The 20115-nt window shown below is 36.8% G+C and overlaps 1 protein-coding gene across 9 annotated transcripts in view; it reads left to right on the top strand.

Moving 5' to 3' along the window:
* Nucleotides 1–20115, top strand: part of gramd1bb (GRAM domain containing 1Bb) — a 112968-nt gene that overhangs the window by 83189 nt on the left and 9664 nt on the right. For 5 of the 9 annotated variants that reach the window (XM_081373276.1, XM_081373277.1, XM_081373273.1 and 2 more), the window contains 10 exons: nucleotides 4699–4719; nucleotides 5916–5939; nucleotides 11835–11919; nucleotides 13037–13140; nucleotides 13924–14019; nucleotides 14100–14180; nucleotides 16632–16747; nucleotides 16926–17097; nucleotides 17178–17370; nucleotides 18204–18350. In XM_081373276.1, coding sequence (XP_081229402.1) covers nucleotides 4699–4719; nucleotides 5916–5939; nucleotides 11835–11919; nucleotides 13037–13140; nucleotides 13924–14019; nucleotides 14100–14180; nucleotides 16632–16747; nucleotides 16926–17097; nucleotides 17178–17370; nucleotides 18204–18350 — 1039 coding nt within the window. The other 4 variants (XM_081373279.1, XM_081373275.1, XM_081373274.1 and 1 more) reach the window with 2 other exon arrangements.

Here is a 20115-nt window from a genome sequence, read left to right as displayed (position 1 = left end):
TATTATCTGTCGTGGAAACTAGCATGTATAAACCTTAATTAAACTATTTAATAATACATTAAAGGAATTTATACCTGTATGATATTACGCTGTAGCCACATTGGACCAGCGGTTTGAATGGATGGATGATTCAGTTTCGGCGCCATCTTCTGGCGAGACACAGGAATTCATTCGGCATGACCCTCACAGTGCATTATGGGTATTCTCTAGACGTTGAGCGTACATCGGTTGTACACTCGTCATTGCGGTGCATTGTGGGATTGAATGAGTGCACTCGATAACGTCCACTATGGTTTCGGACACCACTACAAATGGCTGTCCCCTCAAATACTGCCCTATTTAAGAGTATAGGGGGCGATTTAGACACAGCCAGTAAAATGTGTAAAAAACAAATCTGACTATACTTGTTATATATACATATAGTGTTACTAAAATCTTAATTTTCCTACACATTTCTTTATTTCTTCATATTATGTTTTATGTATTATTTTTATATCATCTGTACAATTGTTTTGTTGTTTAGGGGTAGGTTTAAGGGATCTAAAAATGTATCTATAAAATGGTAAAAGGGCAATTATACAAATATCTTTATGATTTTTAGTTTTTTTAGTGGTAAATACATAATAATGTTTATGTTTGATTGTTGTTAATACGTCCAAATTGTACGTTTCAGCATTAAAAATCTGTGTGCTTTGAACGCTTTGTACCTGTAAATGTTACGTATTAATACCCATGTATTAAGAATGAGACCAGGCTGATTTATTACAGTTCGTCACTGAGAATATTTGATTGTAGATTTGTTCGTAAACAGCACAAGCCGTCTCGTGAAGAAACACAGACTGGCTGGATCACGCTCATTTGAGCAAAATATCGCACTGGAGATTGCTAGACTCCGACGTACATGTTTGCCTGTGTTTTCAGATCATCAGTGCATTTTTTGCATCCCAGAGAAAGCATGTGTGCATGGTTGCCATGTTGGGAAGATTGAGGAAAACACTGTGTGATCTCATCATGAGAGGACCGCCTTTATGTACGCCTATATCACAGAGATTATGCATTCATTTAAATTGTGGGTAAAACTTTGACATGAAACTTTGAGCAGTTTTAATCTATATGACTTCAGAATGCTGTGTGATGAAATCATTGAATAATCAGCTCTACTGTATGTGTCTGTGTTTTCAGACAGGTAATGATTTATGTAGTAGATTGAGGGAATTCCCGACCCAGGACTTCCTGACTGTTTTCTGATCGATCATTTAGTAAAAGAGTGTAAATCTTTGAATTATTAATCAATCACATGTAAAACAGACCATAAATCTACCTATCTACAGTATCTATCTTTCTTTCTTTCTTTCTTTTTTCTTTTCTTTCTTTCTTTCTTTCTTTCTTTCTTTCTTTCTTTCTTTCTTTCTTTCTTTCTTTCTTTCTTTCTTTCTTTCTTTCTTTCTTTCTTTCTTTCTTTCTTTCTTTGTGAAGCACATGTGATTCCAACAGTTAGTATGATGCTATGTTAATGACTCGATAATCTAATTAATAAGACAAGAAACAAATAAAATTGCATGTAGGTTGGATTTAGTAATGGTACTTTTATAGATTTGTTTGGTATTATTTTAATAGACATTGCTACTCCGTCCTCTCTTTTGGAGTCTTTTATTTTGTGAGTGTGTTACTATGATGCTGTTAGGTAGTCAGCCGACTGACGCAAGCTACGCCTAGGTCATGGGTTCGATTCCTAGGGAACACACTTTGGATAACGGCATGTGCCGAATGCATAAAATGAGCTTCCAGTTTCTCTGTTTTTCTTTTTCATTCTGTTTTCATTGTTTTACAGTATGACAGATTAAACCTGATTAAAGTAAGCATTTCATGTTGTTCTTCGATTGACCCTTGAACTAACACTAGCTTAAGTGTTAGTTCATCCGTGTTAGCACTCCTGAACTATTCTTCCACACTCTCTCTCTCTCTCTCTCTCTCTCTCTCTCTCTCTCTCTCTCTCTCTCTCTCTCTCTCTCTCTCTCTCTCTCTCTCTCTCTCTCTCTCTCTCTCTCTCTCTCTGTCCATATGTACACACGAAAGACCCGTCTCACACCTCTCTTGAGTTTAGATCAGATTAGCCCACATTAAACCGGCCAATCCCTGAGCCTTGACGGAATAGACCAGCATGTGTGTTAGCAGGTCTGTGTGAGTTTATCTATAGGTTTAAAGGGTCATGGATGAGACACAGCTTGAGCTGTGTGTTGCAGGTCAGGCTAATCTTTCACAGTAACACACACACACACACACACAGGTGTCCTTCTTTTTGGAGCAGTAGGCTAATTGAATGGCTTATCGGCTGACACACACTTCTTGTTGTTTTGTCTGCTCACTTTAACCAAGACTATAAAACAAGTGAGCCCATTATGTGTCATAGCTTTTCAAACTAATAAAGCGTGAGAATTTATCTTCAGCTTCCCTTCAGCTTCAGAAGATCTGTAAAGCTAGTTTATCTCCAAAATTCAGACTGTTTTTGGAAAGACATGTAAGTCATACTACCGTTTCTGTTGGCAAGAACATTTATTTTTTCCATGAGTTGTTGGCTAGGCCGGTAATCATGCCCTTAAAGACCCCATGAAATGTTTTTGACGAGTGCAAATTTATGTCCTGTGTTGATCCTTTTGAAACAAGTTGGGGTCGGATGTATCAAACGGTTTGATCTTTTAGTTAATGTCACAGCCTGGCGAGTAAATTCATAATTAAAAGAAATGATCACATTCCGTGACAATTTCTGTAATATAATGTAAGATATAATATAATTATGAGAAATAAAGTCACATTTTGAGATACAATGTAATAATTATGAGAAATGATCACTTTTATAAGATATAGCCAATTATGTGAAAAAAAGTGACATTGTTATATATAATGTCATAATTACAAAAAGTGAATAATGTAGTGAATAGATACAAAGTAATAACTACAACTAATAAATGGACTTTTCCAGATGTAGTCATAATTACAAAAAAAGGCACATTGCAAGACATAATGTCAAAATTACAAGAAATAGTCACATTATGAGATATAACATCAAATTATGATAAATAGTCTCATTGTGAGACACATGCATAATTACAAGAAATAGTCAAGATATAAAGTCATAATTACGAAAAATAGTCACATTTTGAGACAATGTCATAATTGTGAGATGTAACGTCATAATTATGAGAAATAGTCACATTGTGAGATATAGGGCCTTGTTTTAACGATCTTTTAACGATCGCGAAACGCAAGTACCTTTGTGGGCGGATCTCGCAAATCTAAAATGTGTTGGTCTGAAGTAGCTTCATTACTCATAGGTGTGGTTTGGGCGTAATGTGAAATAAACCAATCAGAGCGATATCTCACTTTCCCTTTAAGAGCAGGCGCGCTTGTTCCAGGGCGGATTGCTATTATAACGGCGGATTTGCCAGGAGCGGTTCACAGCCGAGGAGACCGACGTTCTCGTCAGGGCTGTAAAACACAGAGAAGTGACATTGGGGATGGAGAAACCCAGCCAAATTAGCTTCAGTTAAACAGGCGTATAATAATTTGGGTAAATGTGTAAGCTAGATTTATGCCTATTTTTTCACATCTTCATGGCCACGTCAATTAATTCCCTTGTGTCGTAATATTTTTCCTTGTAATTATGTATGATTTGCAAAAATGAAAACTGCTGCGTCTGTGTAGATGAGAGAAGCAAAGTGTATGCGCGTTGTGCACACGCTACATTATGGCCAAGCATGCACCCTTAAAATAGCATATGAATAACGCGCCACTGACTTTAGACTAGGTTTCTCCTGGTCAGTGACTGAATTGATTTCTGAAACTGCAAAATAGCACCAGGGAACGTTTGCGCCGGAACACGCCGCCTCTTTTCGCTGAACCGCCCCGGGAGCGCAAGTTCATTCCCTAATTTACCGATGTGCGTCTGTGGAGGGAAAAGTCCGCTGTGCGTCGAGTGCAAAATATGAATGATACATGCGTCGGTGTACAAAGTCAATTACGCTGGCTGCAAGATAGGGCCCATAAAGTCATAATTACGACTAATGAAGTCAATTTGCAAGATATAAAGTCATAATTACAAAAAAAGTAATAATGATACAATCAAGAAATATCATAATGTCATTGCAATTTAAAGTCAAATTACAAAATATGAAGTCAAAAGTATGAGATGTAAATTTGCAATTGCGAAATATAAAGTCGCTATTCGATTTTTGGTCCAATTTTTCTATATGAACCTACAGACATTTAAATAGATGTTTTGGCCTGAGTGAAACAACACTCAGGATCATCTACTGAGCTGGACTGTGTTGAGTTATAAATAGAGCGGTAGTGATGTCACGCCTGTACACAAACACCCCCTGAAAAGTCTCTTTAAGTTTCTATTTTGGTTCATCCGGGTGTGAATTTGTCTTATTCCCATGACATTTCACCTTTGAAACTGCTCATTTAGCCATCTATCTTTGTATCTCTCTATTTGTGGAAAGGCCAAATGATGAATACGTGTAATTATGCAGTGAAGGGAAATGTCAGACTAACAGACTTTAGCAGCTGTCACATGACAGGCCCTCGGCCAACCCTCAGTCTGTGAACACACACACTCTGTGTGAGGGGGCGTTTGCAAATAAAGCTCTCTTTTGCTCTCCGTAATATAATAATAATATTCTTCTCCTTCTCTTTCAGAAAAGCCAGAGCTGGTACAACGTAAGTCACACTTCCTATTAATTGTGTGTGTGCGTTTGTGCATGCGTGTGTGTGTAATACTTGTACTATTGATTGTGTGTCCACCTACTTTGAAATATAAACAGCCATAAATGTTACTATACAGTGCGTTCTTTGTGTTACAGTAACATGACATTGTTTGGGCAAGGGAGCAGGATAATTTAATTACTTTTATTTTATTTATCATTTAATTATTGTTTTATAATAGGGATTATTTAAGAGAATTATTTTCAAATTGACTTTGCGTGTGTCAGATATGAAGATTGACGTGATCAAACAAGAATTATGGTGTTGTTTTAATAATGATTTACAGATGTGTTGCTCTTTCCTCTGTCATTCAGCGGTTCAGCTGCAAATATTATCGGACTCACGATCTTGTTATCAATTTCCTCATTATTTACATCTGTGTGTCAACGTGACTGATTACAACCATCCGCCTCTTCAAGTTTTGGGTCAACATTGTTGTGTATCACACATACTGTAGTGTGTCAGAAATTCACAGCAACACACCTTAGTATTTACATGGTACTACGAGGAACAATTATAGCACTTATTTTACAGTCCATGTACATACTATGTACTTATTATAGCAATTACAATAACTTTGAATACTTTTTATGTCATATCATTAATTATCATTATAGTACGGATCCCCACACATGACATGCGGGAAAAACATGCATGTCGTTCCCACGACTTATTAATACGTCATCACGTTTTACTAATTTGTTCCCTTTTAAACTGTGTGCACGATATAATAATTTTTTTCTTGGTTAACTAAATTGTGGCCATGTTGTTTTAATTCATTCCCTTGTTTTAGCTAAAGCACAGGGAACAAATTATTATATTGTGTGTATGGTTTACTGAAAACTAGGGAACAAATTAGGAAATTATAGCCATGATTTTCTAAAACGAGACGACGAATCCTTAATTCGTGGCCAGTATACAAAAAATTAAAATGATCCCGGGATCTGCATAATACAAATATCAAGTTATTTTATTTTTTTAGACCATTAGCCACAAGAGAGCGGAGTTGTATCATAAACTTTCAATCACTTTTCATTCCACAATATCTTCCTTTTTTCTTCAATCCTTTATCTTTGCTTTCTTTTTCTGTCTGTGGTTCTTTTCGTCTGCTCCTCTCTTCTCTCTCTCTTTCGTTGACTTTTTCTCTTCAGCATGAGAGACAGCACATTCTCAGAGTAAGCATGATTTTACACTCCACTTCCTGTTTCCTGTCACACCGAGGACTGAACTGAGTCTGTAAGGCTTCTCTAACAGTGGCTTTGGCATGCGTGTGCTCCTTTAATGACCTAATCATAGCATCTTCCTTTATGAACTTTATTAAACCAAAGGCTAAAACACAACGCACGGCATTAATACCCTCTTGTGAAAAAGAAGTACACTTTACCACACTTTTAAAACGTTTTATACAGTTAAAATTATAATGAAGTACTTAACATGTAACACATCAAAATAAGTGTACTTCATTAAAGCACGACAAAAGATTATTAAACCATAATGATTTAAAATGTACTTTAAAGTACAACGTTTAATTTGGCATTAATGCAAAACACACTTGCACTTAAGTGTGTTAAGAAGCAATCATGTAGGTGTACTCTCTTTAAGTGTATTTAAATGGCCTTTTCTTTCATTAATATTATATTATCTGCAAGCACAGTCTTTTAAAAATAAGCTTTTAAGATTTAAAGTACACTACAAGAGCAGATTAAGCACACTTCTTTTTCACAAGAACCTGCATGGTGGCAGCGTTAGAGAGTCGCAATAAATAGACTGTGCATCTCTCTGATTGGCTCTGGTTCTCAGCGGTGTGATGTGATTGGTTGATAACACTGCACATGCATGGATGTGTGTTGTTTGATGCATACTAAATGCACACTGGCCAGTTCAGCAGCAGGATCTCATGCGGTGGCATTGGCGTCTTATTTAAAGAGTGTTGTACATTTTTGATGCGTTGTCTGTGGAGTGTGTATGTGCGTCTGTGTGTTCATATGGGCAGTGATGATCTCCCATGGCCCTGAGAGCTCTGTGATTACATCTCAACCGTTTCCATGTGAGTTCTGAGCCCTAGTGACCACCAAAGTGAATGTTGGCGACTTCATTGTTGTATTGCAGATTATGTTTGGTTTATAAGAGACAGCTCAATGCCATCTGACACTGTACAGAAGCAAAGGTTGTATGTAGTTTATTTTAAGGCGGCAGTTTCATGACACGTTTGTTCTCGCTACTTTCAAGGTAGAATTGGGAAAGTCATAAACAGGGAGTGTGAATCGAAAGAGGTTGTGTAACATTATCCCAGAGCAGACGCGTCACACAAAGGCCTTTTCATTGTATGGCTGTGATCATCACACATGTTTGCGCTGCATCTAAATGATTCAAAGAGATTTCCTGCTGAGATCAACTCGATTCCTTCAGTAGTTTTTATGTAACATGTTTGGACAGTTTGAATATAGGTTGAAAACATTTTACTATATACATTATACTGTGCAATGTATTGTTTTAACGTATAAAACTTCAACCTTGAATTGACTTCCTTCGGTGGAGTTCTATCCTTAAAGGGATAGTTCACCCGGAAAACATCTATTATTTACACATTTCCATGTTGTTCCAAATCTGTATTACATTCTTTCTTCTGTGGAACATATAAGAGGATATTTTGAGAATTGTCTCAAGTGTTTTTTTTTTCCTGTATTCAATGGAAGTCAATGGTCACCAACACTGTTTGGTCACCAACATTCTTTAAAATGTTCATTTTTGTCTGATCAATCAAACTTTAAGGTTTGAACTCCGGCATTGGAAGTCTTGGTTGGGGAATCTCATATGTATGCTAAAACAATAATCGTACATGAGACAAATAGTACACATGATAAAGAGTTTTTCAGATTTACTAAACAGGGCAAATTAGCAAAGGGCAAAGAGAGCTCAATCCCAAAAAAAGTGCAGATGGGAGTGGAAAGTGCTGTGGGTGATCTACTGACGACATGCAAATTAAATAATACAGATATGCAGCCGGATCATTTCCATAATGACCAATGCAATCTACCAAGAGCAGCGCAAATTACCATCTGGTTTAAGACATGCTTTTTAATAAGCGTTAAATAATGGCGCAAATACCTGACTAGCACAAAACATAATAAATCACCTTGCATGTTTCATTTAAATACTCTCCTTGCATAAATTTTGCGCCTGAAATGGAAATCCTACAAATGCTAATAATAAGGTCAGCCGTTAAAAATAACCCTGTCCACGCCTTTTCAGCGCGTCTCTTGGGTAAATGCTGACAGTAGCTTTATAACGCCAAAAGAGGGTTTGCGCTGACCTAAGCTGTTAGTAAATCTGGCCCATAATTCTACGTTTTAAGGAACATTTCAAAAGTTCAATATTTCAAAGTTACTCAGAATACATTCAGTACTTTCACCGGAAAGTCTAATAGATGCGTGTGAACTGAAGTTGTGTTTACACGAGGTGGCAACCATAGAAAACAGTTATTATTATTAATTAGTTACTAACAAAACATCTGTACTGGTATTATATATGGCTTTATTATAAATATAGATCACACATACTGTATATAACATTACCACTTTAGTGTGTTTTAAAGGGATAGTTCACCAAAAAAACTTTTTTCATACAATGAAAATCAATGGTCACCAAAATGTTTTGGTCACCAACACTCTTTAAAGTATCTTCCACAGAAGAAAGTAAGTCTGGTGAGTAAAGGATGACATCATTTTAGGTGAGCTATCCCCTTTAAAGTTGATATTAAAAGACCATTTGAGCTGCGAAAGACTAACCATAATAGATCGCACCCCGAAAGTTTGCACACTAGACATGGTCTCACGTGCCAAGGACACGTAAGAAAACAAACTGATCCCCTGATGACATTATTGGAGTCGTCACACCCAGTCTTGGTACCAGCCACCGGCGGCTCTCATTATTTACTCTTTCAGTTAATATATAACCAACTTTACATGCTCATCGCCAGGAGTAAACACACTCAGACACATCCAGCTCTACATAAATCAGATAGCGCTGTTGTGCTCCAAAGTATCTTCTGAGGCTTCTGCTGCTCTGGATCTCCACCGGAGTGTTATTGGATATCTGCTTCTCCATTGGCAGAAACTATCCATTCGCCTTTATGGTTATTAATGTATAACCGCTGAAGAGAGAATACTTTTGGGACGGAGATTAAAGTTGTCGCTCACACACGCAGAATTCCATGACTGCGGCAGATCATGTGTCAGTCTTTGTTCTTGGTTATCTTTAGGTTTTTGACAGCACAAATGAGAATGCACAAGTGAGTAGAGGTTGGGGTTGAGAGATGGAGGAGTGAATTGTACATTAGAACACGTAAATGATAAAAAAAAAAGGACATGATAACCCAAGGAATTGGCACAGAGAGTTTCCAGATGGTCTTTATTTGTCGCCGTGGTCTCTTTTAAACCTGTAGAAGACCATTTGAAGTCTAGCAACAACTGGTGAATGCAAAAAACAAGCGCAAACTCTGAGGACTGATGGACTGAACTCCAAGAAGAACATTCTCTGAGAGCCAACAACCAATTTGCAATGGAGATATTAGTAGCCATTGCACACTCAGGTAACGATTAATGATCGCTTGCGGAAGTAATTTGATGTTCCTCCTTTATCAACCCTTTAGTCACAGCGTTTACAGCTCGAAAAAGGATGAAGAATCAAGACGGACATGTTTACAGGCGCTTTCCCAGCAGCAAACTGGAACAAACGGCAGCATAATAAAGCATCTGTCTGCCAAGGTTACTAAAGGCCACTTGCGTGTGAGTGTTTTTGCGAGCCACAATTGAATCATGTGGCGTTAGTCAGAAGAGCCAGACACTCACACACACCCTGATAGAGAACGTTACACCCTGATGAACATCTGCGATAGCATAGACAAACCTTGGAGGAGTGACTGAATCTGGGATACTTATTTACAGACCCATCCGAATCCAAAATATTATCAGGATCTTGTCATTGATGAACTGATCGATCCGTTGGCCGTGGTGCGAGAGGGAAACAGAAACATGGATTCATCACTGGACTCTCAGGAGGACTGGGAGACACTAATGGAGCTGGAGGAGGCTTTGGCGGGATGGTTAGTTCAGGGTTCAGACTGGGAGCCGGACCGGCACTGGGGCCCGAGGGACGACCCGTACGAGGACGAGGAAATACCAGCCGTGAGTCTCCATAAAGATTCAACAAAAGACTAGTTTACGGTCCGCTGTTGATAGTAATAGGGCAGTGTACAACATGAAAGTTATTTAAATATATAATAAAAAGGATTGTGTACTGTATATGTACAGTGTATACAGCAGGGCTTGACATTAACGCTTGGGACAAGTGAATTTTTTTTTTTTTTTTTGAAGGGGCAATTGAAAGAGAATCTCCGAGCGCAGAAGCAGTCTGATTAAAACTTCAGACAAAAAACTTGGGAAGCATCGGAACGCGAGAATGATTCTAATTTTATTACATTCCGTGTAAAACGACAACTGAGAAATCAGAACAAATGAGCGTAACAGTATAAAAAACTCACAGAAGAAACAAACTGTGGTAAAGATTCAAAAAGTAGATTTTTTTTTATTTTTTAACACATGATATAGTTTTGCAACTCGACCAAGGGAGCTATTTTGCTGAATATTATAACGACTGCAGATGTATTGATTTTATAGTTCAATGAACAAGTATTTAATATTATCATTTATATTTTAGACACAATATTAACTTTTTTTTTTTGTTCTGTTTCACCAACGAAAATAGTTCCACACAAAGATTGCATCAGAACTATTGCGCATTCTCAAAGCAACAGCGCTGTTTTGTTACTCAATGAAACATTAAACTTATTGCAGTTTGATGTTTGATTGGTAACAGCCCTATAGTGTATTATTTTTTATTATAATTGAATTTATTGATCAAATGTAAGAATTTGACATGAAAGATGACGCATACATTTGATAAGGTTGTTTTTTTTTTAAAGCCTTTAAAAACACCCTGGGGTAAATATAAAAAAATCTGCAGATTTGAGTATGTAAAAGCTGAAAGAACACTGATGAGAATAATACTTCAGAATAATTTTTATTTACACCACCAAAATTCTGTTTTTTTTTTGGACAAGTGAATGACCGATTTGACCGATTGATCGAGCCCTGTACAATATTGTACATACATAAATTACATTTGTATTCTTATAAGATAAATATTTATATAATATAAATGAAAATAATAAAAAACGATAACACAAATATTTAATATATTTTAATTAATTACTCATTAACTTGGTATAAGGTAGAAAAACATTAAATTAAAATGTTAGCACTTAAGTGTCAGTTCTCTCTATATGTTAATATACATTTAGGAATAAATAAATATATATACTTACTCGTTTACTTATTGTAATATAGAGAAATTACAATTTAAAAATAAGGATTAAATGTTAACAGTGTCAGTACTGTCTATATATTTAATATTAATTTCATGTTTTTGAAATAGAATTCAGCAAATAAATTAATATAATATATACATGTACTGTACATACTTCCATTCATTAATTCTCCAAACGACTTATTCCTATATAATAATAATATATAAATACAGTTGCCTTAACTTCTGTTTAATTCTAAAGGTATTGTTGATATTTTAAAGGTACTTCTCATAAGATTATTGTTGTTGTTGTTGTTGTTTTTACTTCCGAGTGTCACATTCAATATTGCGTGTGAGGATCACCATTTTACACTGTTGATTTCAAGACTCTTTATCAAAATCTAAAGTGATTGTCTTGTCTTTTCTTAGAGCATTTGTCTATCTTTGCTCTGCTGTTAATGATGCACGGTGTACTTCGGCTCATTAGCAGGAGTGAAGATTGTGAACGAGAAGTCGTCGTTTACTCGTGTCTTCTGTCGCGCCACAGTGGGAATGAACTCATCGTGGTTCATCTCACGCTGCTGCATGGCAAAACTAAACCAGCATTTGACTGATGATCAGCTGTGTGAAAGAGCGGAACGGCTGTTTCTTACTGAGAGTGTGTGTGTGTGTGTTCCTCATCTACTGCTTTATCTGTGTTGTAGGTCCTCAGTCCCACATATAAGCAGCGTAATGAAGACTTCAGGAAGCTCTTCAAGCAGTTGCCGGACACAGAGCGTCTCATTGTGGGTAAGAGTGTGATCATTAACAAATTAAAGACTTGCTTATATGCAATCAAATTAGCATTTGGACATAGTATTCATGATAAGGGAGAGATAAAGTAAATAACTGTGAACAATATTTAAAAAGTTTTGCTCACCTAATTGATTTTTGTATTATACACTGGAAATAGCGAAAAAGCAGTGCCATTTATTTAAGTGCATTTACATCATTTCATCAAAATCATTTCAGTTTTGTTCAGTTTGTCTAAAAGCAAATAAAACTCCACATAGAAAAAAAATTAATAGAAACAATTTTGTTTAAATAATATTTTCTCTTGGCATCAGAGTGTCGATGTGCCGAACACACACTGGCTGGCTTTATGGCTTTATGATTGTTTTTGTTTTTTTAGTACAGAAAATAAAATGCATATTTTTAAAAGACATCACAATAAACATTAAGGTCTTTTTTATTTATAGTAAGTAAACTAAATTAAATATTGACTTACTAAATGTTATTATTTTTATCTTAAGTGAAAATTCTACTTTAATATTAAAGCTAATAGTTTTGTTTGTGGTGAAATTAAGCCGTGTATGCGTGCGTGCGTGTGTGTGTGTGTGTGTGCATGTAAATATATACTGTATGTCACATTGACAATCATTGCGTAATACATATATTTAGCTTATGTTTAAAGAAAATATATTTATTAAGTATACGGTCTACTTTGTATTAATGTATTTGTCTTTGGGACAATAAATATTTTTGATTAACATTAAATCCAAATTTAAGTAATTTTTTTAAGTTGATCCAAAGTATAATTGTTTTTCTGTGCAAGTAGATATTTAATAATAATATATTTTCATTAAAATGTTTTATTAAAATGATCAAATTTTAGATAAAAATTCCATTTAACTTTAAAGAGTGTCAATTTATAATTAATAATAAATATTATTTAATTATAAAACTATAACTATTAAATGTATAATTAATAGTTCATTTATAATTTAAGGTTCAATTACAGTTTAAAGGTTCTTAATTTATTTTATTATTTTATTCTTTTATTTGGAACTTGATGGATACAAAACTGAAATAAAAGAGGAAAATATATAGAATTGAATGATGAATGACCTTGTCCTCTCATCGGCAGACTACTCCTGCGCTCTCCAGCGGGACATCCTCCTGCAGGGCCGCCTCTACCTCTCCGAAAACTGGATCTGTTTTTATAGCAACATCTTTCGCTGGGAGACACTGGTATGGTATACTTTAAAGTTCCCCTATTATGCTTTTTTTTTGATATACCAGTCCTGTAGTGTGTAATACAGCTGTTTGTGAATGTAAAAGGTCTGCAAAGTTTCTCAGATCAAAGTAAATGATAAATGGAGTTATTGTCTCCCAAAAGAAAGAAGCGATTCTGAACGAGTCCACGTCTTACATCCTGCTTTGTAACAAGTTTGCATAATGCCAGCCTATGGTCTTCATCGGCCGCTCGTGAACAGCGTCTACTTCGACCCTCAAACACTGTAGTTGTAGCTGAGACTGGAAGAGTTTGGTCTGTGTTGTCGACATGTTGAGAAGACACTCTTGTCTGCGCTGTGAAAGCAAATCCATTTTGTGTGTACTTCCAAATAATGAGGACTCGCACTCGCATTGATACGGTAAAACCGACGCCATTGTTACTGTTTGTATCACTGTGTATCAAGAGCTGTGGAAGATCAGATATGGTAATGGAGTTTGGTCTCTGACCAATCACAACACACTGGGCCATTTGACCAATCAGAGCAGAGAAGGCTCTCAGAAAGGAGGCCTTTATCGAACCATTTCAGACACTGTGAGAATAGAGCTGATGCTGCAATGTATATTATGAGAAAATTCAAGTGTTTTTTGACCTTGGATGCATGAAAACCTATTGTAGGAGACCTCTAAATCAAAATATAGCACAATACGGGCACTTTTACTAAAACTTTTGGAGCTACAGCCTGAGAGATCCGGGAAGAGTCATGTTGTGTTTTATTGTTCTGTCGCATGTGTGAACAGCTTACAGTACGGCTGAAAGACATCTGCTCCATGACGAAAGAGAAAACAGCGCGTCTGATTCCCAATGCCATTCAGGTGTGCACGGACACGGACAAGGTGAGAGACACACAACCGCACTCAGATACGACTGCACACATTAACACATTCAGTTAAGTTGTTCTCCATCTTCCCTTCAGCACTTTTTCACATCGTTTGGTGCGAGAGACAGGACTTACATGATGATGTTCAGACTTTGGCAGAACGCACTGCTGGACAAGGTGAGAATATAAACACGGTAAATACTGATAGTGAGAAAAAAAAGAAAAAAAAAGTCCAATCAGTGGTTAAAGACATGGCAACAAAGTAATGACTTCTCTCAACTCAATCATTCTATGTTTACTGTACACCTGCAAACCCCGTGCCTCGTGGGGGTTTAGTGAAATTATATAATGAGAAGTGGAAAGTCTCAGAAATATCTGTGCCAGAATAAGTAGAAACCGAGGGCTGATCATTTTTGCCCCATTTCAAATCTACCGTTTCTTTCTAAAATACTGGAAAGGATTGTTGCAGCCCAGGTCCGGGATCATCTTTCTGATAATAGTTTGTTCGAGCAATTTCAATCCAGTTTCTGTCCTTATCATAGTGTTGAGAGTGCATTAGTTAAGATCTCTAATGACTCACTGTTAGCTGCTGACTCGGGACTTTTATCCATACTTATTCTGCTCGATTTGAGTGCAGCATTCGATACTATCTCGCACTGCATTCTGTTAGACAGACAGTCTATTGGAATCATTGGTATCCACTTTACGGGTCGTACTCAGTTTGTACAGCTGTAGCAGTTTAGATCAGAGCCTTCGTACGTCAATACGGGTGTTCTGCAGGGCTCAGTTTTGGGTCCTCTCTTATTTATTACTTATCTTTTACCCCTTGGTAATATTTTTAGGAAATTTGGTATTAAATTCCATTGCAACTTTACCCTTTATCTTCCAAACCTACCTCTACTTTTCCTCCATCTGTCCTCTCAGATTGTTTAAAGAGTGGTTTACATCAAGTCGTCTTAAACTTCATAGCTGTAAAACAGAAATTCTTTTGTCGGCTCAAAAACCAACCTGGCACTCAATAATCTTGCCCCTTCATACGTATCTGACCTTCTTCATAATCATATTTACACTCCTACTCGTACTTTAAGATCATCTTCCGCACTCACTCTTGTTCTCCATCGAACTCGTACAACTTCTATGGGGTCCCGACTCCGAGCCTTTAGTCGTGCAGCTCCTTATTTTTGGAACTTAGTTGTACTGGATGTATGAAACATTGAAAGTCTTGGTGTTTTTAAAGGGATAGTTCACTTTGAAATTAAATTTTGGTATGTTTTAGCGTACCTCAAGGGCATCCAAGATGTAGGTGTCTTTTTTTCCGCAGTAGTTTCAATTTTTATATTTTTAGGTCAAACCGTTCTTGTCTGACAGTCATATAATGCAGGTCTATGGTCACTGTCTCAAAGAGCATGCACAGAGTCCAAATTAAAACAATTCCCCATCGTCCAAATTAAACAATTCCCCATCGTAAGTACACATTGACGGCCTAAGACACGAAACGAGCGGTTTGTGTGAGAAAACGAACAGTATTTATATCGTTTTTACCTCTTATAACACAGCCACGTCCAAGTGATCTGTGGGCGCGAGCGCATCCTGGTGTGTGACGTGTGCGCAGACTGGTGCATAGATATATACACACTAGATGTCGCATTAAAGACATTCGTTCCAATGAACTGCCGTAGACAAGGCGACATCTAGTGTATATATGTCTATGCACCAGTCTGTGTACACGTCACACACCAGGATGCGCTCGCGCCCTCAGATCACTTGGACGTGGCTGTGTTATAAGAGGTAAAAACGATATAAATACTGTTCGTTTTCTCACACAAACCGCTCGTTTCGTGTCTTAGGCCATCAATGTGTACTTACAATGGGGAATTGTTTAATTTGGACGATGGGGAATTGTTTTAATTTGGACTCTGTGCATGCTCTTTGAGACAGTGACCATAGACCTGCATTATATGACTGTCAGACAAGAACGGTTTGACCTAAAAATATCAAAATTGAAACTACTGCGGAAAAAAAGACACATACATCTTGGATGCCCTTGAGGTACGCTAAAACATACCAAAATTTAATTTCAAAGTGAACTATCCCTTTAAATCTCACCTCAAAACCCATCTTTCTAGGCAGGCTTTTATGTTTTTATCCAGTCTGTCCAGACTGTAATGTTGATTATCTGTTTAATGGTGATCGTTTTATTGTGTTTGTAAGGTGTCTTTGAGTGTCATGTAAGGCACCTATAAATAAAATGTATAATAATAATAATAGTTAATCCACTTAACACCGCTCAAAATGTGTTTTTATTAAGCACAAGTTTTGCACGCTTGCGACTCCTTTAATTATAACCAACAACATGTAAATGTGGTGTAAATAAGAGATTCATTGTTCAGCGTAGCCAGCTTTTTATTATTATTATAATGGGATTTTTTGCAAGAGAGCACAGAGAGTGAAATTTTGCAGTGCAGTCAGTGAGTTTGCGCTGAACTGAATTGTTTGACGGCTTCAGTAATTATTAGAAGAGCGCACTTTGCTTTTTCATGCTGCCAAGTACACACGGCAAAATGTCTGGATTGACAACATACGATTTGTTATATCTGAGCTCATAATGACGGCTGTCTCTGTGTTCAGCCACTCTGCCCTAAAGAGCTCTGGCACTTTGTACATCAGTGCTACGGCAATGAGCTGGGACTCACTAGCGACGATGAAGACTACGTGCCGCCTGATGATGATTTCAACACAATGGGGTGAGTTAAACGTGCGTGCTTTGTAGGGTTTAGTGGACTATTAGGGGGCATCCCTCAAGCTTTCACAACTTGCACCCCACATTATTCAAATTTGGTGTTTAACAGACATGAATGTTGGACAAATATAGCACATAGGTAGCCACATTCCTTCTGTGTGTGCTTCTTTACGCATGTTCAGATACTGTGAGGAGATCCCAGCCGAGGAGAACGAGGTCAGTAATGATAACTCATCCAAGAGCAGCAGTGAGAACAAACAAGACAACAGTTCACCTCTGACACACAAGAGATCCATCACTCAATCCACCATCACCTCCACCACACCTCCCAGCAGCACTGATACACCACTGTCTGTGAGTATACCAGCTCCAGCGCACTGCACAGATGCCGTGGTACGACACTACAGTTAAAGTGTGCCTTCTGCTGGTCTCAGTTTGACATTGCAGCTGAGGAGTACACAGACTGCCTCGCTGATGGAGATCTGCTGACACTCCCTCTGCTGGCGGAGAAGAGGAACAGCGAACCGCCGAGTCCTCTGGGCCCAGTGCCTTCTCCTTCACTCGACTTCAACGACAACGAGGATATACCCACTGATCTCAGTGATTCCTCAGAGACGCATGATGAAGGTTGGAAAAAATGCTTTCTTACATTCCTCCCTGTTCTAGCTTGTGTGAAACTATATTTCTAGCACTTCGTGAGTTACTGCCTCTTTAAGATGAATCGCTTGTTCTGTTCCTCTTTTGTAAGTCACTTTGAGTGAAAGCGTGAATAAATAAGTAAATATAAATAAGTGAATAAAATAAAATGTAAGGTTTGTCATCTCACAGACACACAGTTAATGCAGTACATACAGTCAATAGCTGAAATCAGAAATACCAGGGCCTGCTACTATTTGATTAGAAACTGTTATTAGTATTTTGTTGGCTATATCTGGTTTTTGCATGACATAAACTTTGTATGACAGTCATAAATTATGCCTGCACAATTTGGCATGTTTCATAAAATAATTGACTTCAAGCAATGTGCTTACAACTACACAGCGTGCTTACAAAATCTTTTAAAAAAAAAAAAAAAAAAAAATATATATATATATATATATATATATATATATATATAATATTTGAATAGAGGGTGAATATGTTCTAGTATATATATGTATGTAAAAAAATTTAAAATATAAACATTACAATATGAACTGCACTCTTTCACATTTTCAAATCAAATATCAAAATGTTTCCATAGTTTGGAAGCAACACAAAAATGTTGTAAATTTGTATTAATTTTATCAATTCATTAATACATGTAGATACATATTCAGAAGTCATAAATACATATTCTGTCTTACTATGGAAATGCCATTTGAATTGCGACCAGAGTGAGACTCTACACATAATTTGATGGCAATACTTGAGCAGTGCAGTACAGTTCATCTTGATGTGTTTCTTGAATGTGTGTTCAGGAGATGAGGTTCAAGCGTTCCACGAGGATCTGAATGGCCGTCACTACATTAACGAGGTGTATAAATTCAGTGTTGATAAGCTGTACGGCATCCTCTTCACAGAGTCCCAGTTCATGACTGACTTTATGGACCAGAGGAGATTCACAGGTCAGAACCCTCATAAACATCTCATCTCACTGAACTGATAGATGATCCAAAATAAACTCTGATAGAGCGATCAAGACCACGAGGAGGTTTATTCATCAATAAAGTCCGGCTCACTGTATATTATCCTGATTATTACTTGGCTACTTGCCAAATAATTAAATATTTGAGTTTGAGATTTAATAAATGTATTATTTATTTCCTGTTTCAATACTTAACGACACGTCTAGAATAATTCTGATCAGTGTTATATTAGCATCATTGAGACACTATTATAGTTTTTATCAGTGGCGAGGCCAGTGAGTGGACCTCAATGCCTACTCTTAAATTACATCATTTTACAAAAGGCCTGCATGGGATAAAAATAATTTGACAATTAAGATTAGTTAAAGGGGTGGTATAATGCCCTTTTCACAAGATGTAAAATAAATCTGTGTATGTGTGAATAGAGTATGTGTGTATGTAAAAACGTTTAGCCTTTTATGTTCAAACCGAAGGTAGAAAGATGGAGAGACTCAAGAAGAAGTGACAACATGCAGACAATATTCTGGCATATTCTGTCTTGATAATCTATAAATCGCTTTCCTGGGGGCGTGGTTTATGTAAATTTTAGGGTTAGTGATGTCACTAACCCGGCAGTGCTAACTAATGTGGTGTAGTCTCTACCAGCCGTTTGTTGTAGTCCTTAAAAAGCAACTTCTTTAAAAGAAAATATCTCCCTTTGCTTTGAACTTTGAGCGTTGTAACTTTGCAGATGTTGTTTATGCTCAAACAGCAACATTACACACTAACTAAAGTTAGAAAACTGAATTCATAATCAACCAGCCCTTTAAAATGCCATTTATTATCAGCCAGTTTCATGAAAACAACAAAATCCATTTATGAATAAAAACAACCAATGAAAACAGTATAAGAACAACAAACGAAGGTTTGGAATTTTCTCAGTCAAACCACTGACTGCTGCTTCTGCTTTTAGAGGGAAAAGCTGGTATAGGATCCATAATAATAGCATATTGGTGTTTCAGAAAGCGATCCAGAAGGACCTTCTATCTCCTCTCTAGTGCAGCTCAACCAGACATCACCAGGGATTATTTAAATGAGTGACATTGTGACACCAAATCTGGAAGAAGTGCATTGTTGTCAAAAACAAGCCGTTTGTTGCAGTTCTTAAAGTGTTTTCTGTTAAAGAGAATATCTCCCTTTGGAGTGAACTTTGAGATATTTTTATGCTCAAAAAGCAACATTACACACTAACTAAAGTTGAAAAAGTGACAAAGCATAATATCAATATATATATATATACATGTAGGCGGCTCCTGTAGGTGACGTTAGCGTCCTGGTTAGCGCCTATTTTGCATACAGCCGCGCCAACGCCTACAACAACCACGTGTGACCAGGAGTTCGAAATCTACACTCCTGACAATTTGAAAAGCAACGTGTGGCGCTACTTTGGGTTACCAAAGAAATCACGAGTAAGGACAGTCCATTTTTTTATAAAAAAAAAAAAACAGTCGTGATGGTGTGTTTTTCTTCTGAAAACATCATTGCCTGCCTATTGACATTGACTGATACACTGCCCTCTGGTGGACAGAACATATGCAACTTAAGTTTGATACCAATATAGGTCTTACAGAAGGCATTTTAATGGTCAAAATATTAATAATAAATATTCAAATATATTCGAATATTAATAAACAAACAAATGTCGAATATGATTTTTGAGCAATATATATATATATATATATATATATATATATATATATATATA

The sequence above is a fragment of the Scardinius erythrophthalmus genome (genome assembly GCF_964197995.2).
Source record: "Scardinius erythrophthalmus genome assembly, chromosome: 8".
Classification (NCBI taxonomy): Eukaryota; Metazoa; Chordata; class Actinopteri; order Cypriniformes; family Leuciscidae; genus Scardinius; species Scardinius erythrophthalmus.
This window is presented reverse-complemented; position numbering and strand designations above follow the sequence as displayed.